At 38.7% G+C, this 25,498-nt stretch overlaps 1 protein-coding gene across 6 annotated transcripts in view; it reads left to right on the forward strand.

The window, feature by feature from the left end:
• The window catches only part of ATP8A1 (ATPase phospholipid transporting 8A1), a 228,818-nt gene extending 204,597 nt beyond the window's left edge, over nucleotides 1-24,221 (forward strand). For all 6 annotated transcript variants that reach the window (XM_066233480.1, XM_066233482.1, XM_066233481.1 and 3 more), the window contains 4 exons: nucleotides 9,175-9,263; nucleotides 9,986-10,078; nucleotides 18,229-18,320; nucleotides 19,513-24,221. In XM_066233480.1, coding sequence (XP_066089577.1) covers nucleotides 9,175-9,263; nucleotides 9,986-10,078; nucleotides 18,229-18,320; nucleotides 19,513-19,610 — 372 coding nt within the window. In that variant the 3' untranslated portion in view covers nucleotides 19,611-24,221. The remainder of the gene's footprint in view (nucleotides 1-9,174; nucleotides 9,264-9,985; nucleotides 10,079-18,228; nucleotides 18,321-19,512) is intronic.
• Nucleotides 24,222-25,498: the final 1,277 nt, after the last annotated feature.

Genomic DNA, 25,498 nt, shown 5'->3' on the forward strand with positions numbered 1-25,498 from the left:
GACAGACAGGAACAGATAGAGATGAGAAGCATCAATCATCAGTTTTTCATTGCAACACCTTAGTTGTTCATTGATTTCTTTCTCATATGTGCCTTGACCGCGGGCCTTCAGCAGACCGAGTAACCCCTTGCTCAAGCCAGCGACCTTGGGTCCAAGCTGGTGAGCTTTTGCTCAAACCAGATGAGCCTGCGCTCAAGCTGTGACCTCAGGGTCTCGAACCTGGGTCCTTCCGCATCCCAGTCCAATGCTCTATTCACTGGTCAGGCCATATCAGCTTTTATATGTCTTTCTACATCTAAGTGCTTTTGTGTTGAGTTTTTAAAAAAGAATTTACTAAGAGAGATGGTAATTATATGATGATGGAGGTGTTAGCTAATGCTATGGTAGTAATCATTTTGCAATATAGAAATTACCAGATCAACACATTGTATACCTTAAACTTACCTAATGTTATATGTCAATGATATCTCTTAAATTAAGCTAAAAAACTAATAAGTAAATAACTTTTAAAAGAAAATTTCCTACAATCTGAAATATAGGTCATTCTGTTTTACAGATTGAATTATTAGTCTCAAACAGTTGATGTTTTATGAGATGGTTTCTAAGAAGATAAAATACAGAGCCATTACAAAATTATAAAAACCCGTAACAATGATAAAACAAACATATTGAGCATTGAGGTAACCTATCCTATGTTATACAACTTCATTATCATAACATTTTAAAATTATACTTATAATAAAAATATTTGTTACTAATTCTGTACTTACTTTTCTGGTATTTTAAGTTTTTTAACTAGCACAATAAAGAAGATTAAAATAAAACAAACAAAAAAAAATTCTATTCTTAGTTATTTTTCTCTCCTGGAAAATACAGCCCCGAAAAATTTAGTTTGAGAGCCACACTTTCCTGAGTGCTCTTGATTCCTTTCTGGAAAGACTATTGTCTTTTTCATGGCCAGTTCTCAGTATCTATTGAGATGTATATAGTCAAGTTTTACATTTTTGTGAAAAAGGTAACTTCATATTGATCCAGGTCCCTATTTCTTCCTCCTTTTCCTCTGAACAGCTCTTTTAATAATTTATTTTCTCAATACTCTCTTGCCAGCGGATAGAGATTCAAACATAATTTTTTTGCATCATACAGCTAGACTGAATATTGGTTTGGAGTCCCAAAGGTGATTACCCCTCCTTCAGTCCCTCACCAGCAAAAATATCTAAGAGGGAAAAAAAAAGCACATAAATGCTGTGACCCGGTATCTAATTTGCATATTTTCTAAGGTTTTTCTTTGTTTGGAACAGTGTATATTTTCTAAGATTTTTGTTTGTTTGTTTGGGATAACCCAAGCCAAGAGTTTACTTTGTCTCTGTGTAATCAAGAGCTTCTGAGAATAATTGCGAGCATACTGGGGTTTATCTGAAATGCCCTTCTTAGTTATTTTCTGCTGTTCTGCCCTGTCTGTTTTTATGGAGAATATTATAATTCATCCTGTGTCGTAGTCCTGAGGAGCTTGAGTCTCATGGAGTGAACCAGCAGATTAACAGATAATTAGAATGTGAGATGTAATTATCCTGATCAGAATGCACAGGGACTAGTGGAGGAGAGGGCGTTTGATCCCTGGGCTTTGGTCTGGATAGTTTGTAAAGGTTTCTTGTATTGCTGTTCCCTGAGCTTTCCAGGGAGGAAAGTGGGAGGAGGGCTTTCTGAGGAGGGAACAGCCCAAGCACAGGAAGTTTGGGATTTCCAAGGTAGGAAATGTTTGGAGCTAGAACTGAGAAGTGACACAAAGACCAGGTCACAAAAAGTTACCCAAATGTCATTAACATAAGTCCTTGAAGCTATAGAAGATGGCTTTTCATTATGGAATACACAGCATTCCAGAGAGTCCCTGAAGCCATACAATAAAGGTTTGGATCAGAGGATGTGATAAATAAATGCTGGTGGTAAACTGGTGCAAGACCTTCTTCTCTTCCAGGCCATTCTATACCCGTCTCTTCTCCCCACTTCCCACAAAACCAATCTTGGTACTTCCCGTTACCATACTTTCCCTGGTTCACTGAAATATTTCTTTTGATTCATATGAAAGGGAGGGGGGTGTAGTTTAATACACTTAAGCTTTAAATACATGTCCCTCAGCTTTTTTTTTAACAGAAAAGACAATTTACATTAGAAAAGGCATTAGAAAAGGATAGTTAGGAAGCTGCATCAACCTTTCTCCCCTCTCCCCAAATCACATAAATACCTAGTTATTACTGCTCTCAAGGTAACTCCACACCAAAACGCAGGAAAACCACTCAGACTGTATCTGCCACATCTCGGGACCATAGTCCCAAGGCCATGGGGTTTTGACTTTTAATCTCTGCAACATACTAGGTTGTAAGAACTTATTTATCCAATTATTATTTATTGAACACCTGCTCGTTGGCTAAGCACTAGGGTTGTGAGGATTTATTAAGATGCATTTCTTCCTCTTACAGAGATTAAAGTATCACAGGAAGACAGAGGAGCAAGTAGAAACTGGATAATAGGTGCTGTCAAAGTGAAAACCCACAGTAGGGTCAGCTAACCCAATTCCAGGAAGGAAGTGACATCCGATGTGAAAACTGAGGAGCAAATGAGTCACAGAGGCAATGGCCCGTTTGGGAGCACGCATGGGCACGTCCCAGGAACAGAATTCTGCACAGTGTGTAGTTAGAGATGAGGCCGGCTTGACAGATGGTAGGGGAGCGCAATCAGAAGTCAGGTAGGAAAAGTCTTGAACTCATATTAAAGACTTTGTACTCGATCCTAAAGGTGGTATGAAGCCGTGGAAAGGGTTTAATCCAAGAACTGCGAAAGTCTGATTTGCACTTTAGAACTACCCCGCTGGCTGCAGTGCACCAACAGGCTGGAAGCAGAGCCGGTATTTGGACAGGGATAATGGCAGCAGGGTTGGCAGGAAGTAGGTAGGTTCCAATACTGGAGCACAGCAGAACCTGGTGATGTATCGGATGTGGTATAAGGAGATAAGTCAACAGAACCCAGTTTCTGTCTCAGCTGCTGCATTGGCACTGAAGCCAAAGGAGAAGCAGGTCTCAGGGAAAGACAGTGTGTTCCGTTTAGGATGTATCTGTTTGAAGGACCTGTGTGATGTTCAGTTCACAGCTGGATAGTTGTGTTTGAGGTTCAGGCTAGACATCTAAGCCACAGGGAGAGGTTACGACTGATCCCTATGTGTATAATAGAAACCACTAACCTTCTCAGGAAGTGTTTATGTGATAATGAGGAATGCTAAGGGACTAACGGTATTTTACCTTCCCTTTATTCAGGACTCTTCCAAACAGTCAGTTTTCTAATTACATTCTGTGAATAGCATCTTGAACAGCTCAGATAATATTCTCTAAATGCACATTTATTTACTTAACCAGCCACATAGTATCCTGGTCGTTTTCTCTGATGTTTTACTATTCAATATTTTTTAAAACCCACAGTGGATATTTGCATTCCCCCAAATTAGCTCATGGGATGTTAGCAATGTGTTGGAGAAAGTGTTCCAAAGTCGATAAATACATTTGGAAATCTTGGTTTTAACTGTTCAGTAGGGTTCTTGACTGTGATTTCTCAAAGCCTTAAAAATGCTACTCTGTGCTGAACTCCCCAGGAGGATGTTGCTATGGTTTGTTTATACCTTTGCTAAACCTTGGGCCACAGTACACTCTTCAGGGAGAGTGCTTTCAGGACTAGTAACCACAGAACAGTTTCATGGAATACTAACCTAAATGTAAAAGCTGTCCCAAAGTTCAACATGCAGTTCCAGAAAATTGCATTATCATATTAACAGGAGTAAACAAAATTGCATTATCCGTATTAACAGGAATGAACTTATGTCCTTGATGCACTTTGCCAAATACCTTTCCCAAAGGCAAGTACATTGCTGAGGTGAATATAAATTATTAAAAAGACCTGTTTCGGCCCTGGCCGGTTGGCTCAGAGGTAGAGCGTCGGCCTAGCGTGCGGAGGACCCGGGTTCGATTCCCGGCCAGGGCACAAATGAGAAGCGCCCATTTGCTTCTCCACCCCTCTGCCGCGCCTTCCTCTCTGTCTCTCTCTTCTCCTCCCGCAGCCAAGGCTCCATTGGAGCAAAGATGGCCCGGGCGCTGGGGAGGGCTCTGCAGCCTCTGCCTCAGGCGCTAGAGTGCCTCTGGTCGCAACATGGTGACGCCCAGGATGGGCAGAGCATCGCCCCCTGGTGGGCAGAGCGTCGCCCCCTGGTGGGCGTGCCGGGTGGATCCCGGTCGGGCGCATGCGGGAGTCTGTCTGACTGTCTCTCCCTGTTTCCAGCTTCAGAGAAATGCAAAAAAAAAAAAAAAAAAAAAAGACCTGTTTCACCATACCCCCCTCAACTGTGATAGTGAATTTAAATCTGATCTGATTTGGTTGTGTTTCTATGACTACAGAGAGACTAAACCCTGTTCCAGGTTATTACTTGCTGCTGGTTTTATGAGTATCTTCTTAGGTCTTTTCCTGTCTATTGGGATCGTCAGCTATTCTTTTGCAGATAAGTGGTCTATTTTTATAATCAGATATTATTGCAGAATTTCATGCATTGAGGGCAGTCATTCTTGGTTTCATTTGCTTTTTGGTGATGTTTTTAATGTGGAGCTTCTATATTTTTATAAATCAGTTTTCTAAAGGATTTTACTTATTTATTTATTTATGCTGTTTTAAACTAAGAAAGTTCTTACATAAAACCTTAAACAGTGAATAATTAGTATTTGTTTTTTGGGTTTTTTTGTTATTTTTCACATGAACTCTTAAGCCATCTGGAATTTGTATTAATTTATCTTGTTGCCTTCCATCCCCTCAAAGAAACTAAGTTTTACAGCACTATTTTCTTAATACTTTTTTTCTCTTTCAAAATTAATATATTATGCCCATGCAATCTTCAATAATTTTTTTAATTTTTTAAAATTTTGTACTGATCAGTCTTATTAAAGAGATGGAAGGGGAGAGACCGAGCAACAACGATTTGTTGTTCCACTTATTTGTGTACGTGCCATGACCGGGAATCGAACCCAAACTTTGCTGTATATTGGGCAAACATCCTAACCAGCTAAGCTACCCAGCTAGGGCCTTCAATAATTTTTATGAAAAAATAATTTAGCTCTGCTTTCTAAATTAATAAATTGAGATGAATGGGAATTTTTTAGTGGCCAGTTACTATGGACAGTGTCAGTCTTAAGTATATTTTATGATATTAATGTGATGAAACCCTGACATTTATAAACTGACTTACACTTAATTTGATATTGTGATAAAAAAAAATTCCTTCCTAGAAGCTCATGGGAGAGACTGCTAGGAAGAACAGAAGATAAGCACATTTAAAGAAATTTGAAATTTTTTATTTATTTTTTATTTGGTAAGAGGAGGGGAGGCAGAGAGACTCTTGCATGGGCACCCGGGATCTACCCAGCACGCCCACTAGGGGGCGATGCTCTGCCCATCTGGGGCGTTGCTTTATGCTCAGCAGCCAAGCTCTTCTTAGGCCTGAGGTGGAGGCCATGGAGCCATCCAAGCTGGGGCCACTCCTGCCAATCAAGCCATGGCTGCAGGAGGGGGCAGGAAGGGCGAGAGAGGGAGAAGGGGGACAGATGGAGAAGCAGATGGGCACTTCTTGTGTGCCATAACCTGAATCGAACTCCGGACATCCACACGTGGGGCAACACACTACCGCTGAGCCAATGTCCAGGGCCAAGAAATTTGAAAATTAAAATGAAGAAAGAAAAAATTTGTTATTCATCAGTGTTACTACTAAAAGCAGCCACTTTACAAACATGATCAGATTTAATTCTTAAAATGTGCTTTACAGTTGTGAAAACAGAGAGACTCAGCCACTTCTAAGTCTGGCTGCTGGGAAGGGCAGAGCCAGGACTACTTCCAGGGCTGTCTGTCACAGTCCTGCCCGCCTTGGGGTCTGCGAATACAGTCTTAGGATTCCCAGAGGGCCTGCTGGTTTAGACAGCACCTGTACTCTGAGAGGAAGAGGCATAGTGCACTTCTCTTATGTTTGTAGTAAAAGGAGGAGGAGAATTACGAACCCCTTTGCAGAAGGTTTGTAGGCAGGTAGCATGTGGGGACCCTGACGAGGAAGTAAATGTTCCTTTCTAGTACGGGAACGCAGGTGTCGGAAGGTAAGCCTCTCATCTGATCAAGCCCCTTGGCTTAGCTCAATGCACATGAGCTCACGTTTGCTCAAACGTTCTTTCTCTGCAAGTTCACATGGAAATTTCAGAACAATTCCTCGTTCCTCCTCCGCTGCGTTTGCATTTTGCAGACAGCGTGGGTTCAATTTTGAAGTCCGCGTGCTGCGATGCAGAGCCAGTGTCACTGTGCAGAGACAAGTGGCCGTTTGTGCCGGCGCGGGGCCTGTGCCCTCCAGTCACCGGCTTTGCGGCTCCCTCGCTGCTCCTTTTCTCTGGTCCCCCAGGAGCCACTTTTGTGGCCCATTCCATTTGTTCTCACAGGGCCTCGCGGAGGGGCGGCGGAGGCCGCTTGGCAGGGCCCAGCGATCTCCCACGACAGGAGCAATTTGCAAACTGCTCTGTGAGGGAGCTCGAGCCCAGCCCCGAACAGGCTGCTCCTGTTCCCCCCATTGTGTGGGGGGATCGGGCGCTTTTCCCCAGCTGACCTGCCTGTGAGTGGAGACATGTGAAAAGTTAAAGACAAAAATGCTTTCTGCACTGGGGGGGGGGGGGGCGTTCTTGTGCAGAAAGGAAGGAAATACCTCTGTGGGATTTTATTCTCCCCCCCCTCTTCATCCAAAAAAATACAGAGACTCTCTGTCTTTAAGGCGAATGCCGGCTTTAAGTCTTTTAGGTTTGGATTAACTCTGCAAAAGAAAGAGAAAAATCTGACAGGCTTTCAGATATGACGCAGAAAAACTTTCTTCCCCTCAATTCATGTTGTTCGTTTGTAAAGCCAAAGGCTGGTGGACTGAATAATGGGCGCCAGTTAACATCACAATGGTCAGAATTAGCAGCCGCCAGTCTCCACCAACACTTTTGCCTTTTCCATCGGTGGACGTTTAATACAGGGTGGCAAAGGCTAGCATAAATCTTTCTCCTCTTGCCCCCTCCATTAAAATAGATTAAAATTAAGCCAAGTAAAAAAGGCATTTTCAGTGACGTGACTTAGAATCTTTAATCTTACCTTTTCCCCCCAGAAGGAAAAAGAAATGTGGCTTTTTACAGTCGTTACCAGACTAAAAAGCTCCCTTCACTCGAAACAAAACCCGCTGACTTGATAGACATTTCCTATTACATAGTTATTGTTGGTTTTCACCATTGAGGATGTCAGCAAACATGTCGACGATCATGTTTTGCTTATAAAATAAAGTGACTTTTATGTGAATATTTTTCATGTTGTTGGTGTCTAGAATATGGTTGCTATTTCATTGAATCCACGTGGCAACGTTTATTTTCTGAAATTTTTTGTAATAGCACGTTTTTATTTTAACCGTATTCAGAGTTATTTGATCCTATAAAGGGAAAAGTCTTAGCATTCTTGAACCAACAGTCTGTGTTCACATAGAAAAAAATTAAACAGCAGTTCCTGGTCTTCGGCTTAGAGTCAAAATGAATAGGTAATTTGAAACATAATTTAAAATTAGTAATTTTTTGTTTGATGAGGACTGATTATGATTGTTTGTGTGTAATTGTGAAATTGCCTATAAAAGTTAAACTCTAGATCATTTTTAATCCTGAACCACACCTAGTAAAAAAATATTCTCTGTGATTTTTAGTAGAGTGTAAATGTGCTTCCGTTAGTTGGCTACATCTTAATGGAGTTATCACAATACCTTTAGTGCAGATTTACCCTTGATAAATAGATGAAGTGAAAATGTTTCTTTTGGTTTTATTGTATGATATAATCTTTTTTAAGCTCTGTGTAATTTAATTATATTTAAAAGGAATTTTTATTGTAATTGTAAACAATAGAATTTTTAAATTTTGTAATCATAAAACATTTTTTTGCAACTCAAAAGGCTCTGATACAGAAATTTGGGGTTTAATACAAATGAATGATTAAAGTTATTTTTAATACACTTTTATTTGAGTTTACATACTAGATACTTGGTTTGACTTTAGCAATAACAGAATGTGCCAATATGAGTTATATAAACCTTTGAATGAAAAGATTATTCTATATAATATCAGATGAAAATAGTACATTTGTTTTTATAGATATATATGTATAGTATATTTGTGATTTCACTGGATGATTTTTTAATATATCATTTTATGAAAGTTAATTTTTGCAAAATAGTAAATTTAGTTTCTAACTAGGATTTATTACATGTTGGAATATAAAAGAATTTTTTTTTTTTTTTTCATTTTTCTGAAGCTGGAAACAGGGAGAGACAGTCAGACAGACTCCCGCATGCGCCCGACCGGGATCCACCCGGCCCGCCCACCAGGGGCGGTGCTCTGCCCCCCAGGGGGCGATGCTCTGCCCATCCTGGGGGTCGCCATATTGCGACCAGAGCCACTCTAGCGCCTGAGGCAGAGGCCACAGAGCCATGCCCAGCGCCCGGGCCATCTCTGCTCCAATGGAGCCTTGGCTGCGGGAGGGGAAGAGAGAGACAGAGAGGAAAGCGCGGCGGAGGGGTGGAGAAGCAAATGGGCGCTTCTCCTGTGTGCCCTGGCTGGGAATCGAACCCGGGTCCTCCGCACGCTAGGCCGACGCTCTACCGCTGAGCCAACCGGCCAGGGCGGAATATAAAAGAATTTAATCTAGGATATATTTGAATTTGCTCAAAAAGATTGCTTTTTGTATTAGAAAGAGATAAATGAAGGTCAGGGCTATTCCAAGTTATAAAAGAAGGTCTAAGTATTACTCCATGTATTGATCACAATAATAAAAATCTCACATAAAAATGTGAAAAGACTTGGCATATTTTAAAACTTTTCTATATTAGACACTTGAAAGGAGGAAAAATAAGTGTAGTAAATATATTTTAACCCATTTGACTTTAAATTTCAAATATTTCACAAGTTTAAATTTAGAGTTATTGTCATATACTGTCCTGCAGAATGAGATTCTTAAAATTATTTTACTTAAAAACATATAACAACTAAACATGAATGATGTGATTTTTGGTTTGTAAAATAACATTGTTTCTGGTGGTTTTCCCAGGCAGCCATGTTGTTTAGTTCGGGGGTCTTCTGGACGGGCCTGCTGTTTATCCCAGTGGCGTCGCTGCTTCTCGATGTGGCGTACAAGGTGTAAGTATAGCTTTTGGTTACGTACAAAACAATACAGATGTGCATTAATCCACAAATTTCTGTACTTGTAACTGCAACTCAAGAATGTAGTTGGCAGAATAGGAATTAGTAATATTCATTTATTCTACATGAATAAAGAAGAAAGGAGTGATTGAGGAGCTAGAAAACTAAATTAGTTTAAAAAACAGAATAAGAAGTAAAGCAGGTACTTGCAGTTAATTTTAAGGAGTATGTTTTTAGAAATCAGCCTGAAAACCCGGTCAAGGTAGAAGAAAAAAAAATGTTATCTCCAAACACACATACATATTTTTTTATTAGTGAACAATAATTATGATAGGAAGTTTTTTTGCTTGTCTGATTCTAAACATATAAAATATAGAATAAAAAAAACTAGAACTTGACTAATTTGCTCAAGGATTATAAGTTTCAAAATGTTATCTCTTCCCACAAAAAGGGTACCATTAAAGTTAGTTACGTGATGCTTACTTAATACCTATGAGAGTTTTCATGTTATAAACCTAAACCATTTATTTTAAGACTGTTGTCTCTGTAATTATATTAATGCTCAAAATTAGTAGAATTTTTCATATTCTATAGAAAAACCGTTGCTTGTACTCTGGTCACTGTTGTACTCAGAAACAATAATAAACCAGTTTTGTGAAGTCTTGAGTCTTCACACAAATATTTCCATACAAAAAAAATTTTTTTTTTCTTTGTTTCAGTATCAAGAGGACTGCTTTTAAAACATTAGTAGATGAAGTTCAGGAGCTGGAGGCAAAATCTCAGGACCCAGGAGCAGTTGTGCTTGGAAAAAGGTAAAATGCACTGAATCGGTCATTTTCCAAATGAATTTTAATTTGTTCTTTTTTTACTAGTGGTTGGGAATAAGTGGTAAAACATATATTTCATCAGTTAACAAGGAGCTAGCAGTGTCCCTGACAGATCTTAGAATCAGAGAGATGCGGACTCAAATCAAATTTGTCATTTCCTAAGCTGACTGTGACCTTGGCCACACTGCTTAATGCTCATGCCTCAACTTGCTCATCTGTAAAATGAGGGTGATAATACCTACCTCATGGCTAGTTTTAAGAACTCAATAAAATACTATAGATAAAGCAGATAGCTCCAGGTCTGGTGCTTATTGAGTATGAAATAAATAAATGGTTGTTACAAACAGTCTTCTGTTAATAAACTAAAAAGAGGAAAAAAGACGTTTGGCTTTAAACAGCATCCATAATAAATTAGCATGTCATAAAAATCAGAGCTTGACTTAGGGCACCGTGCCCTGACAGTTGCATGTGTGGCTCAGTATATGATTAGGAACTGACCTAAACATTTATCATGTGTGAAGGGAGTTATGTCTTCCAAGTCCTTTCTCACCACGGCCACCTCAGAAAAAGCAAGATTAGGGAGCTCATCAAATTTGCTAAGTTCATAAAACAGTATAAAAAGGAAAATAAAATAACTTGAAAGCTGTCTATGTTAAACCACAATGATGAAGACAACATCAGGTCTTGATTTTTCTCTCTTTCATCACATTAAAATAAGCCAAAATTTTGTCTAGTCCATAAGAAATATTTTGCCCTGGCATATGTCACCTTCATCACGATTCACTGTCGTTACTCTGTTTGACACAATGGAGTATGTGTCAGGCTGGGAACAGAAGCAGAGAGCCTGGCTTCCAGCCCTCCCTTGCTTCTGTGAGGCCTGAGGGGCACATCACACAGTGGTTTGTGCCTCTCTTCAGATATTAGCACTGGCTTTTCTTGAGCACGTACTGCATGCAGGGTGCTGCATTGATCACTCTGTGTTGACTCACTGAATCCCTGCAACAGCCACATACGGGTCCATCACTCTTAATTTTTTCCGATGGGGAAACTGGGGCTCAGAGACACTAACTTCTCAGAGTCAGGAGCAACAGAGCTGGGATTTGAGCCCATGTCAGTTAATTCCGAAGCCCCTGCGCCTAACCATTTACTGTTCTGCCTCCTTGTGCTGCCTTTTCAAGAACATAATATAGCAACGAAAACTGCCTACCGCTGACCTCTCAAAATCACTCTCACTGTGTGCGTGATGGGGATGATAGAACCAGTCTTCAAGGTCAGAGATCATCTCCTCCTTCCTCCACCTTCCCCTCCATCCCTGTCCCTTCATCTAAAAATTTACATCGGTTCCACTGCCTAGCATAAATAGTTCCCAAATAAATGTTTTCTCTCACTTCCACTCCAGCTATAAAAAGGATACGGTAAAAGTTCTAGTTCACAAAACTGAGAATAAAACCACTTATTAACAATTATCAGGGAAGGCTACTCCTGATACTTGTTACTCCCCACTGGAATAAATCTCTCACATTTGTATGTTAATAAAACTTACATTAAGCCCCTCCACATGATACTTCGTTTTCACGGTTTGTCGTATATTGATGACAATTCATAAATCCATCTGAAGGTTTTGAAGTGATGACCTCTGGATCCTAAAGAGTTAATGAGTCTGCGATATAAGTGGCCCCTTCCATGAAATAAGATAAGAGAACCTAAAAGGAAAGAAATGAATGCCACCATACATGACCACCAGCTTCTTTATAAAAAAGACATCAGATAGATTTCCCACTGCTGCCCAGCTCATTTGCCTAAAATAGCTCTTCACCTTTTTCCAAAAACTCAGAAATGAATTAGCTATTAGCTGAATAAAACAGAGAGAACCCCTGGGTACAACACAGAGCCCGTGTGGCTGCTCCCGCCCACCAGTGATCCGAAGGCCCCGATGCTCAGCGCGGCCATGGTGTCTTCCTGCTGGATGGGAGCTAGATGTGGGGAGGCGGTCTGTGAAAGGAGAACAGCCTTCAGTAGTTGGGAAAGTCTTCGCGCTGGCCTGATTGCGTCCTAAGGCATTTAAAGAATTGTCAGACTGATTTTACTGCCAACATTCTTTTAGGAATCTTGGACAATTACCATATTTCCCCATGTATAAGACATACCTTTTTCCAAAAAATTTGGGCTCTAAAAACTGGGAGCATCTTATCCAGTGGTTGTAGATTTTTTTTACTTGCATTTCCTGCTATTTTGCACTTATTTTTGGCTCATTGTTGAAGCCGGTGATTCATCATCAGACACAGATGAGGACAAGCTAATGGATGGGAGTTTTGACAGTGATGAGGAGTTGTATGAATTTTATGATGAATAAAACTTGAGTTCAATTACTTTATGTAATATTTTTATTTTCAAATTTCGGGTTCCAAAATTAAGGTGAATCTTAAACATGAGAGCACCTTATTTATACCTGGGGAAATACGGTATATCAATGTCAAATTTTTCTAAAGTCTGCTAATTTTACCTACATTTTCAGAGAGGTAGAAATTCTGACTTCTATGTATTTTAGCCATACCAGACTTCCTTTCATTCCAAGACATTGTTATTTTATGCCTCCCAGTATTTGCACATGCGTTCTCTCCTCTAGAAGGTGATACCCTCTTACAGACTGGGCAGTCTGATTCCTAGTGTTCAAATCCCAGTTCAGATGCGATTACCTCAACTTTTCACAAATACAAGTAATTCCTACTCTGCCATCTCTGTACTTTGTTTACTCTCTGTTTTTACATTTATCACCTGAATTATAACATATTTGTTTACCCTATGTTTATGTCCCCTGCTAGATTAAACTCTTGAAGGAGAGGTTCTCTGTCTTAGTCTTTGTAACCCAACATCTAGCATGGTGCCGGGAACATAGTAGCACTTGATAAATACTTGATGGATGAATGAATGAATGCATGGTCAAGTGAATGAACTAAGGGAGGGAGGGAGGGAGTAAGCAAGTAAGTAAGTAGGTAGGTGAAAGGATAGAGTAGTGGGTGGTAAAGAGCTGGTTGACTGGTGGGAAGTTAATTAAAAATAAGACAAATAAGAACATAGAATTACATAGGTAACACTTCCCAAATTAGTAATGTTCAAAGTAATGATGGTTTATTTTTATTATAATAGAATGATGCAATTCTTAAGGAAGATCTTGTGAGTTGATCATCCCTAATTTATTTTAATCTTCACTAAGCGATGCTATGAAGTCAAACTATTCATAGAATGAAACTCTGCTAGAGAATCTATAACTTGTAAGCATGGTATCCAGATCAGTATTTGTAATCATTTCTTTCTCATCTTGAGTTATTTTCAAAACTAGAACATCTTCATTAAAATAATTAGTGTTTTTTTAAAGAAACTAGTACGTCACTTACCATATTATCTAGCAAATTGGGAGGAAAAGTGTATTTTACCATCTTAAGTATATTGCTTTTGAACCATGGGTTATGGTAGAAATTGACTTATGCCTAAAATATTGGGAGAATAAATCCAAACCTTACTCCTGATCAGTGTGTAGCCATAGGTAATTATTTGTGGTTAAGAAAATCACTTATAAGCTGTGAGTCCCTGCTCTCTGCTGTAATTTTTATGTGGACATACCACAACACTAGGGTACAGAAGCACCTATGATTCCAAAGTCAAAATAAACTTCAAAAATCAATTATTTTCCATCAGTTTATAAGCAAACATTTCCTGGGAAAACCTAAACCATTTTTTTATAAATATAAGAATATTAATAGTGTTTATTTTTTTATAATGTAAATGTTTATACATTTTATAGCAGAAATATTAATTTTGAGGGCCTCTCAGATATTGCTTGAGGGTATTATATCTACAAGTTGTAACAGCTTGCTTTCTCTAAAAAAAAAAATGTAAATTTAAAACCCAAAGGATTGAAATAAGGATTTGTAGACACTGGGTTCATTGGAGATAGGGCCATTATTTTTGGATTTCTTTTATGTGCATGTGATGTAGTACATTGTATAAACAGGCAAATATGATAATAAGACTCAGTTTCTATATATCTAACTGTAGTCATTATTAGTCAGCATATCACCAACAGCCATTACTAAATAGAATTTTAACCCAAGATCTTCAGGTCAATCCTATCATTTTTGTTTGGTCCATAGCCTTAGCTTTAAAGAAGAGAGTAGGGACATATGAATGTCAGATGATTTGGTCATGTGGACAGTGATGTATTGTGTATGTTAATAAAAAGCAATTATAGGCCCTGGCCGGTTGGCTCAGTGGTGGAGCATCGGCCTGGCGTGCGGGGGACCCGGGTTTGATTCCCGGCCAGGGCACATAGGAGAGGCGCCCATTTGCTTCTCCACCCCTCCCCCACTCCTTCCTCTCTGTCTCTCTCTTCCCCTCCCGCAGCCGGGGCTCCATTGGAGCAGGGATGGCCTGGGCGCTGGGGATGGCTCCTTGGCCTCTGCCCCAGGCACTAGAGTGGCTCTGGTTGCGGCAGAGGGACGCCCCGGAGGGGCAGAGGTGGGCAGAGCGTCGCCCCTGGTGGGCGTGCCGGGTGGATCCCGGTCGGGCACATGTGGGAGTCTGTCTGACTGTCTCTCCCCATTTCCAGCTTCAGAAAAATACAAAAAAAAAAAAAAAAAAGCAATTATAATACTGCCCAAGACCTAATAGAAAAGAAAATATATTTCTCACTTTATCTACTGGTTTTATATCAGCATTAAAAAAACTTCTTGGGGTTTAGGATAGGTGGACATATCAAGTGTTTTCCCCCGTCTATTCTCATCACTGTGACAGTGGTTCTGTCCAGCATTTATTAAAAAAAAAAGTGACAAAACAATAAAATATTATTTCCCCTCCACCACAGCCAAGTACAGGACAGCTGTCACATGCTACACACGAAAACATTAAATGAATAAAGGGTTGTTTACTTCCCAGAGGTCATTTTAATGAGTCAACCAAAATAGTTTGGCAAATTCACCACTCTTGAACGATTACTGGAAACACCTTATGACAACATGTTCTGAGACAGTAAATGAGTTTTTACCTATACTTTCTTGCATTTCTAAATAAAGCAGTATTTTAAAACACATCTTTCCACCTCAACTCCACCAGTTATCTTGGTTGCAAAATTTTAGTGGGTTTGAAAATAAAGTAACAATATTTAAGGGGTAGTTCTTGTACATGTAATCACATTTGACAAAATTGGAATTTGCCTAGCTTGGTAAGGGGAAGACCATACAAGACTAAAACTACTGGCTGAAAGTCGTGATGGGTTTTTTTAATGAAAAGAAATCCTGGAGGCTTTTGTTCTTCTCACGCTATGTTCAGCTATTCAACAAAAACTGAACTTTTAACATACCTATGAATGGTTAACATATTCCCAGTATATTTTATAACATGACTTTTTAGTAATATTAGTACCCATAAACATCAATAGCATAGCCTGACCTGTGGTGGCGCAGTGGATAAAGCATCGACCTGGAAATGCTGAGGTCGCCGGTTTGAAACCCTGGGCTTGCCTGGTCAAGGCACATATGGGAGTTGATGCTTCCAGCTCCTCCCCCCTGTCTCTCTCTTCTCTCTCTCCTCTCTCTCTTTCTCTCTCCTCTCTAAAATGAATAAATAAAATTTAAAAAAAAATTTAAAAACATCAATAGCATAAAATTGTATAATTTTGACCTGATGAGCAGTTCCCTAATTAAGGTAGGATAAGAGTAGAGAAATTCAACTCATCATCACTTACTATTTGTTAAGCAAACCCTCCTGTGATCCTGCGAATGGCATTTATCTCATCTAGGAAGGACTTTGTAAGAACGAAAGTAATAGGTAGCTAAGGGGAAAAAAAGAAAAGAAAAGAAAACACATATTTATCTACCTAGGAAGTGGAGTGGGGGCCTTATAAATTAAACTCATGTAGCAATAGACATCTCCTGTTGAGCTAATGTTTAATATAAACCAAGGCATCAGAAATGATCCTCACAAAGCATCTTTTGTTTTGTGATGATCTCTGTTCCAGTTGATTTTGTGTAATAAATTTCATGGGATCTGGGGGGCGGTGAGGGCAGTAGCATTTATTGACTGCTTCCTAAGTGCCAGTCACTGTGCTGAAAGCTATAGCACGGCCGGAACCCTCACAGCCAGCCTGAGACACAGGGATCGGCCTCCCATTATATTATACATAAGATGTTTTGCCGAAGGTGGTCCAGCTAACAAGTAACAGACTCTGAATTAAACCAAAGCAAGGTTGCAAATTCATGTGCTCCTCTCCCAAGAAAGACTTTCTTAGTATTTCTTTTAAACACTAGACATTAGCTTGACATAACAGCTGAGTGAAAGTGTGACCTGATATGAAACGTTACAAAACAAAATGATATAATCTTATATAAGTTAGTTGCCATACTATGAAAAACAAACTTCTCCTGTCTGCCTTCTTAACGCTTTGATGTTGTCATTCGAAAGTGTTAGGCGTTTAGGACGGCCAGCCTGCAGCCTGGAAAATATATTTGGGGAAGAAGCAGCTCTGTAATGATACATTACCATTCTCTGTAGTCCTGTCCGTTTTACTTCCCAGCTCCTCATCCGGCAAGGCTCTGCTAACAAAATCAGACCACCTGCTGCTGGAGCCGCCCACCTCCCCAAAGCAGTTACATACTTTAATGTCCCTCGGGTTCCCTGGGTCTGTAATGTTAGATCATTTTAAGAGTAGAGTAAAAAAAAAAAAATGACTGTAAAAATGGCTCCTTTGCCTTCTCCTTATCTGTTTATATCACTGGCAAAAACAAAGTTTTACAAATATTTGCAGAACCACTGGAGTTTCAGATGAATTAGCTTTCTTGCCTTAATGTAGCTAATTCCCAGTGACAATAAAGTATGTCTAATAAGTACCCGTTAACATCCCAAGGCTTCAAAAACTATGTGTGGAAGATTACTACAAATGTCAACATTTCCAAATATTTTACTTCAGCAAAAGCCTAAATATTTGTGTAATTACAAGTTCATTTTGCAGAGGATCCTTTTTTTTTCTGTTACATATGATAAAAATTGTTCCATTCCGGGGTCTCAAAATAATTGGCAAAATCCTAAACTAACATAACTTAAAGCCATTTCACTGAAGTTTTTTATAGTGGGGAAAATCCAAGATGGAAAATTTTCAACTGAGTCAGTTCCAGTGATTAAAACAAAATTGTATAAACATTTACTGCAATGCAAATAGATAACTTATTAGCTCTTCATGCTTCTTGTGTTCTTTAATATCAAAGCAAGGTTTTATAAATCAAGCAATAGAGAAATAGCATGATTGGGAGGGTTGATGACGTTTCAAAGGGCATTTCAGAATTATCGCTCCAATTCGTGTATTCAACCAATATTCGAGTTTCCTGCTGTGTAAGGCAGTTCTGCGTGTCGTGGCAATGGGGAGGGAGGGGGATAGGTGTATTATTTCTTGCTTTTAGAAGTTCCATCATTAATCACAGAAATTTGTTCCTGTGAAAAAGATTATTCTAAACATTTCTTGAAAAATAAATATTTTTCCTGTTATTTTACCTACTATAATTATTTTCTGAAAATAGTTCTTTTTTTAAAAAAAGTTAAACTAAGGGACATACTTCATACCATATTAGAGCGGTAATGGAATTTTTTAAATTAAAGTCTATGAAATTTCTTTTTTGCATAATTTCTCAGATTTCTTTACATAACTAAAAAAAATTGTGCACTAAACTATGTACATACAAAGTAGGAAAAAGATATAGTAATAATTAATTTTTTTAAGTCTAAAAATGCCATGCTTAAAATATACGTAGTGAGTCAACCAGGATTTTAGAAGCTAATAAACTACTAGAAAACTTTTTTAATTTTTTTATTAATTGTATTGTGCAGGTTCTATATCTCCATTTGACTTAAATCTAACTCGGGAGGGTAGTGAAATCTTTTGACTGGATTATTGGGGACAAAATAGTCTTTTATCTAAACTCTTGAAATCTCATTAGCTGAGAAAAATGGGGATAAAAAAGAAATCACTCGACTACAGATTTCTCAAGCCATCTTTTGTTTAAGTCTAAGTCTCTCCGGTGGTCCTGTGGGCACACTGGGGTCTCCGCTGAGTTGATAATTCGTTTCACACATTTGCACCTGCTCCGCAGCCTCACAGAGAGGGCGCAACTGCTCAAGAACGTCTTTAAAAAGAACCACGTCAACTTGTACCGGTCGGAATCATTGCAACAAAACCTGCTCCGTGAGTATTTGAGTTCTTTATTTTAAAAAAAAAAAAATTCTGCCGTTCATAGCATCATGAGAACAGTATTTTGACATTAGGGATATTTAACTATTTAAAGTTAGCACCTAAAACAACTTTTGCATATTTTGCAACATGTTACATAAATAACAAATGTTTAGAGAATCCTTTGACCTCGACCGTCTTACTTTTAGCGGAAGAGGTAGAACACTTGAAACTCTTGCTGCTTTCTTTCAAAGAAAAATAATGTTTTCACATGCCCCTTGCTTCCTTAAATCTTAAAAAGAACTGGTAAAATAAATCTTAACTCTTAAAAGCTCCCTCTGTATTGTTATCTTTTCTACTTGAGTAACTTTGCAAGAGCCTTTTCAGCTTTCACCCAGAACAATGAAACATATTTTCCCCTTCAAAAATATTTATGAACCTTTGGGCTTGTAAGTAATTACTAGGTATCATGCCCTCTTAACATTTCAAGGATCTAAAACAGAGTGTAATATATAAAGCCCTGTAGTGAATGTATTTGTGTTAGCAGTATATCTTTTGTTTCATGTTGTTTCCACATATAATTTATTTTCATTTATATATACTCATGTTTAATGCTTTTGCTCTTTATACTTAAAGAGGCCTTTCCTAAAGATGTGATCCCCTTGGGGCCTATTTCTTATCCATATGCCCCCACCAGCCATGCTGGGGCTCAAGTGAGTTTATTTGTGGTAGCCCAAAGCCAAGCAGAATATCGTCTGAGGAAAGAAGACCACTTTCCACTGTTCATACTTACATGTGCTTATCATCTCTTCCCTTTGACCCTTCCTTCCCCTCACCAGCCTGATCTGTGTGGACATACATGTGCCCACTTGACTAGACTCCCTTATCCCTCTGGTCGTTGGGAAACAAAAATTAGCTGGGCTGGACCTGAGATGCTAAACGGAGAACTGAGAGGGGTTGAGAGAGCGCCCGTGCCTTCTTCTAGGGCACAGAGCTCGCAGAGTCTACGCCAGCCATCCAACCCACTCTTTCTTTTGCATTTGAGTCTGTGTCTTTTCTGGACGTTAAAGATGAGTGTCTTCTTGCTTTCGAAGGTGGGAGGGATGCATTAGTTTGCCAAGTTAGAAAGAGAGCGGTTAGAACTCAGAATAACAGAGAATTCCAGTGACTTCATGAGAGTCATTTCTATTTTATCTTTAACTTACAGATGGGTATGCTTTCTCTCAAGATGAAAATGGAATTGTCTCACAGTCAGAAGTGATTAGGGCCTATGATACCACGAAGCAGAGACCCGATGAATGGTGATGGGCAGGGCCTGCCGGGCAGGCTCCGGTGCGTCTGACTCTAAGGAGAGAGCGAGCTCCCGGGTCTTCGCCGGAATCTGCTGGCCACCCGCAGCCTGGTCCAAGGAGGTGAAAGGTGGATCTGAGCTCATGTCATTGACTGACATTCAGATTCATGGATGTTATAGACATAAGCACTGTGCAACTCTACTGTAACGCCATCTCTTTCAGACTTTTTAAAGTATTTGCTAAGTCTTTGTAAACAGAAATTGAAAATGACCTTGTGTCTTGCCAGAGTGCTCTCTTAAACTGAGAATAGGTCAGTGTTCTTCAGCCGTTACTCTGGGGCTATCGTTATCAGTGTATTGGATATACCACAAGGCGACCAACTATTAAAAACTCTAAAATGGTGATAAGTGAAAGGGACTCTTGGTATCCAGACTTAGATTTCAGAATATGCTGAAAAAAAACCAGCATTCTTAAGGAACTGACTCACCTTACTGAGCAAAATTTCTAAACAAGACATTAAATGTTTGTGTCAAAAATTGTCTCGATAAATGTTTGCCAAAGAAGTTCAATAAATGTATTTCTCATTCAGTAGTCATTTGCCCAGAAATTTGTGAGAGAGTTTACCTCCAGTTCTGCTATAAGATCTGCATGCTTGACTTTTCAAATATAAGAGTGATTTGCAAAACAATGAGTATTTCAAGGCATTTGCTACTAAAAATCTGTGATGTTGCACCTTCAGCCTTACAAATGCTTCTTTCTTGTCTGTCTTGTTTACTTGTTAAAGTTAGAGGGCACGCGTGGTAATGTGACTCTGTCCTTACAATACTGATTTTTAAAACCGTATTTATGTCTCAGTCATTTCTAATGAAGTTTCATCATCAGTTAGATTTTTCTGAAAATCTGGCTTCTGCTGTAGAGTGAGTGATGTCATTTTGTCTTAAAGTTTTCTCTCTTAAGAAAAAATATGCTTACATATTCATGTGGGACTTCTAACGCTTCTGTTGAGATGTTTGAAATACCATGTCGGATAAATGCATGGGCTTTTGTACTGTGTTTTGGTTTCCCCTACTTGTTCCCACTAGGGATGCCTGCCGTCTTATGTAGCATGCCCCGGGATATGCTGACTGCCCCGCACTTAAGACTGAGAATTATTTCACAGTTCACTTGTCCAGCAGCTCCCACAATGAGTCACATGCTGCTAACTTGGGACAAATAAATAATACATATTTCCCTATTTAAAAAAAAAATACCTATTTTGCTCAAGCCTATAACTTTACAGTCAAAGAATACTTTCCCTTATGAGTTGGTTTTGTGACTATGCTTTAAAATGTATGTTCAGTTCATTATTTTCAGCATTTTCAAGATAGCTCTTGAAAACGCCTGTTTTGCTACCAACAATAAATGGTGAAGGGGCTGTTTTAAAACCACAACCTGTTTTCTACACTATTTTTAAGATAATGCTTTGATTAAGGAAACAATAAAAAGGAATTCCAGTTTTCAGACACACTTCAGAGACTGAAGCAAACTTTCTGCCTTTTATTCAGAAGCCTGTTTGCCTTTAAGTGGACTTACCAGCAAAATAGGTAGAACTCCTTCTTTAAAAAAAAGAAGAAGAAGTCAACTAAAATTGAGAAGAGAGGTGATTTTCCAAATCACTCCTTGAGTTTAATAATTTCACACACTCTCTTCCCCCTTTCTCTCAATCTAGATTTAAAATTAGGCTGTACGCCATTTCCTTCTCAGTATTTTTAGCTATTCGGTTACAAGCATGCCTCCCACATTCTCTACAAATGAGAGAGGTTATAACACATACATAATTCTAGCCGAAAAAGGGGGGAGGAGTTGACGTGCTTCACTTCCCAGATCCTTCCCATTTGGGGTTCAAATTAAGGGAATCATGAATCAAAACATCCGGCGAGACCACAGGTATAAAAGATCGTCTTCAAAGTGCTGAAGTCACAGACTTTAACTGTCTACTGAATGGATCTTTAGAGTGGCTTCCCTGGGTGTCCCAGCGGAGATAGTTGCAGTCAAAGCACAAAAATTAAAAAACAGAAATGACATCCATCCCTCAGGAGAAAGCCCAATAGCAGTTACAGACACAGTCGCTGCCCTTTGCCCTCACTTCACCAGTGACATTCTTCTCCAAAACTTTCATATCAAGATAGCGATGAATGTAATGAAACTGAATCTTATGACTTAAGGAAACTACAAGTTTTATTTTCTCTTGAAACATGGGTTGTTTCTGTGGGGCTCTTCAACATGAGTAGAATGCTCATGGCTAATAATGAACAGGATCAGGATGGGAAATAGGACTGATCTATGCTTTTCTTGTTCCATGGCCCTGTATTTGTATTAAAATTATTATTAAAGTCACTTTCTTTGCTTCTTGGGTGGCAGTGGGGGTTGGGCAGCAGGGAGTGATCTCCTTGGTAAAACTTAAAATATAACATTGCAGTTGCAGTGACTTTATAGTGTTAAATTAGAGAAAATTCCTCTGATTTTTCAACCTTCCCAAAAAAAGGAACAATGTAACACAGTTTTATCAGGATTACGATAAACAGTTGGAGTGACTTTTAACATGTATTTTCTGAAATAAAGGACATGTACTCTTCATTAAAAGGTCCCTTGTGGGGACTCTGGCAAATGCTAACACCGTTGCTTTTTTTACAATGTTTACAATTCAGAAAATACCACATAGAGCAGAAAATCTTCACGCGTTTCGCATTGAAAAGCTGGGAGTTGCTTCTTTAATGTTGAATGGTACACAGTGACATTGATCGTGAACTTTCTAAATGTTTTATATAACATATAAAAATATATTGGTGTCTCACACCCCGAAAGATGCTAGATGTTCGAAATTATTAGCAGGAAAACGGTGTTTCTCAGGAATGTGGTAAATTTAAAATGATCTCTGTGCTGCCCACTCTGGCACACCCCACTCTGAGTAAGCCTGCTTCAGCAGTATTGTGAAGTTAATGGAAAACTTTTTCTAATCAAATCAGGTGAATGTATATTCAGCCTAATAAGACTAGCCATTTACATAACTTGTATGGTCATTGAATGGAATCAGTGATTCCTCTTAATTTTCAGGGGAAAATATTAATTCAAGAAATCATCATGTATTTAGATCATTACATTTTCTCTTTTAATTTCGCAATTCAGCATTATCAATAGCCAATATGAGAAAAGTCACGTGATCACACACTGTGCATCGAGTGCACTGTACATCACTTATAATCTGTCATTTAAAACATCTTTCAGGAAATGAAAGCTAGTCCGAAAGTAATAGATTGTATATTTATAGTTTTTAAATTATTTATAACAAGGTCATCATTATTACAAAGGTAAATAATCGTGAGTGTTTCTTTTTGTGTAGTTGCTCTTGGACAGTTCCTGATTTTAAAACTTATGTCACCAAATAAGTTTATAGTCTTATAATCATCTACCAAGTTTATCAAGAAAATGCCTGCCCTATTCAATCATAGGGGCCAGACCTGTGAATTCTTTATGTCAATTATTTAATGTGACACCATGCAGTTTGTTACCTAAGTAATGCTTTTAAATGATGAACATTTCTATAATGCCTCTTCAAGAGACCATAGTCTGATTTTTCTCACATTAAAATAACTAAAGTCACTTACGAAACTCAGTTATTATTTTTTTTTGCTGCATTTTAATTAACCTTCAACAGTTATTAAAATAGAATGTAAGTTAATACTGAAGGAAAGGAAATAAAGAGAGCAGCTGTGTTTCCGATAGGTTTATGGTTTGCATGAATTAATATTTAAAGTGGTCTAGGCCAATGCATGGCTATTGCTGTAAATCTTAATGTTTATTTTTGCCTTTTTAAAATTCTATCATGGTTTATCTGGAATTTAATATTCAGTGGACAAATTAATTGGTCCTCTGCACAACGTTTTTTAATAAGTAAATTATTTTACAAACAAATTTAATTGAAACTTCTGTTTAGCTTGCCTCTGAGAATTTTTCTTAATAGAGCTAACAAAACTTCTCAGCAAATAAATCTCCCTTAAGTAGAAAAAAAAGTTGAATTTCATACTTAACTTACTTTGAATTAACGGCAACTTTCCATAGGTAAATCTACTCTTGCAAAGATATGAGCAGAATATTTTAAAATAATAATAATAAATATTTTTATGTTTCATGGTTCTAGAATAGAAGCCATAAATGCAGTAAATACTGTTTATTGTTTGTTTTACTACTTGAAGCTTCATTTTTCACATTTTGTTAGGTTAAAAAACAAAAGGTAGCCTTGGAAGGCAGCTATTACGGAAACTTGCAGTTTGCGTTAAAGATAAAATAGTATTTTTCAGCTCCGTGAGAAACCATTCCTGCTGAAACTGCTGTAGAAATTGTGAAGCTGCATGGGTGGAATGTGTTTAATCTGTGATCGTAGTAGTTTTCTCAGGTTTGTTTATCTCGATGTTCAATGCACTGTGTTTTATAAATAGTTATTAAAGGTGAGTAAGACCCAGTTCTATGCAGTGTTACGTGTCTTTGGCTTTTTGTGAATGTGCATGTTTTAAACTGCAGATTTTAAACATTTTGTCCTCTAATTGTTATTAAAAATGAAATAAACTTTACCATTACATAAAGAAAATCGTTAAAAGTTTTCATTGCTAGTTTTAGAAACGGTATTGCTTTTATAAAATTTTCAAACCCACATAACTATATCGTCTGAGAAGGCGTATCCATTGAAGAGCATTATTAATGTATTTTGTTTACAACCCCAGCGATATGTAAAATATCCCCTCATTTTTACCCAGCTAAATGAAACTTGAAGTGGCATATATTAACTCTAGCAGTAAGAAGGATAGTTTTGCCAATTAAGTATCAAAAAATAATATATATTTTCAATTTTTATTTATTGATGTGGGAAGAGAGAGAGAAAGAGAGAGAGACAGGAAGGGGGGATGGGGGCCCAAGAAGCATCAACTCGTTGCTTCTCTGTGTGCCTGGACCAGGCAAGCCTGAGGTTTCAAACCTGCGACCTCGGCATTAGCATTCCAGGTTGACGCTTTATCCACCACACCTCCACAGGTTAGGCCAAAAGAAGAATATTTTAAGTGAAATGACTGTATTTTGCGTAAAAGGTGACACCAGAGGCCACAATCAGGTAACCTGCTGGAATGGGTTCCAGGCGCCGAGGACGCCGTCCGGAGAGCCCTGGTTTTATTCAAGTTGGGCAGCGTGCCCTTTCCCACAGTCCGCCCAGGGACCACGATGGGTTGTGTGTACCACAAGCAAACCGCAGCAGAGCAGCAGAGCAGTGTCTGTACAGAAAAGTTACCTGCAAATTATATCAAGTGATTTTTGCATTCACCTTTATTCCCCGTAAGCACTGTGTTTATACCTACCCTGTGGTGGAAGCTGTCTTCTAATACTACCATAAGGAAGAAGCAAGCTTGAACTGCATTCCCTAAAATTCAGGATGCCGTGGGTCATGCCTGTTTCAAAGTGTTTGTATGGTCCTGACATCTCTAAGCTGAAGCTTCATTTCAGTAACACACGGCCACTCATTCTCATGAAGAAAGAAAGGCCTTCCTAACCTGGATAATTTCATCAGGAGGCTAATAAAAATTGTCGGAAAATAAGAAACATTTTACCATTCAGGGTGGTTTTTTTAATTTATTGGGGTGACATAATAAAACCATACAATTTTAAATGTACAGTTTTATAACATCATCTGCATCCACATCGTGCTCTCACCACTCGAAGCCAAGTCCCTTTTAGACTTCATTTACCCGTCTGCCCCTCCACCTCCCCGCTTCCCCCCCTGGCAGTCACCACACTGTTGTCCATGTCTGACTTCATTTATCCGTCTGCCCCTCCCCCTCCCCGCTTTCCCTCCACAGTCACCACACTGTTGTCCCTTTT

This window comes from Saccopteryx bilineata, chromosome 5 (assembly GCF_036850765.1).
Source record: "Saccopteryx bilineata isolate mSacBil1 chromosome 5, mSacBil1_pri_phased_curated, whole genome shotgun sequence".
Classification (NCBI taxonomy): domain Eukaryota; kingdom Metazoa; phylum Chordata; class Mammalia; order Chiroptera; family Emballonuridae; genus Saccopteryx; species Saccopteryx bilineata.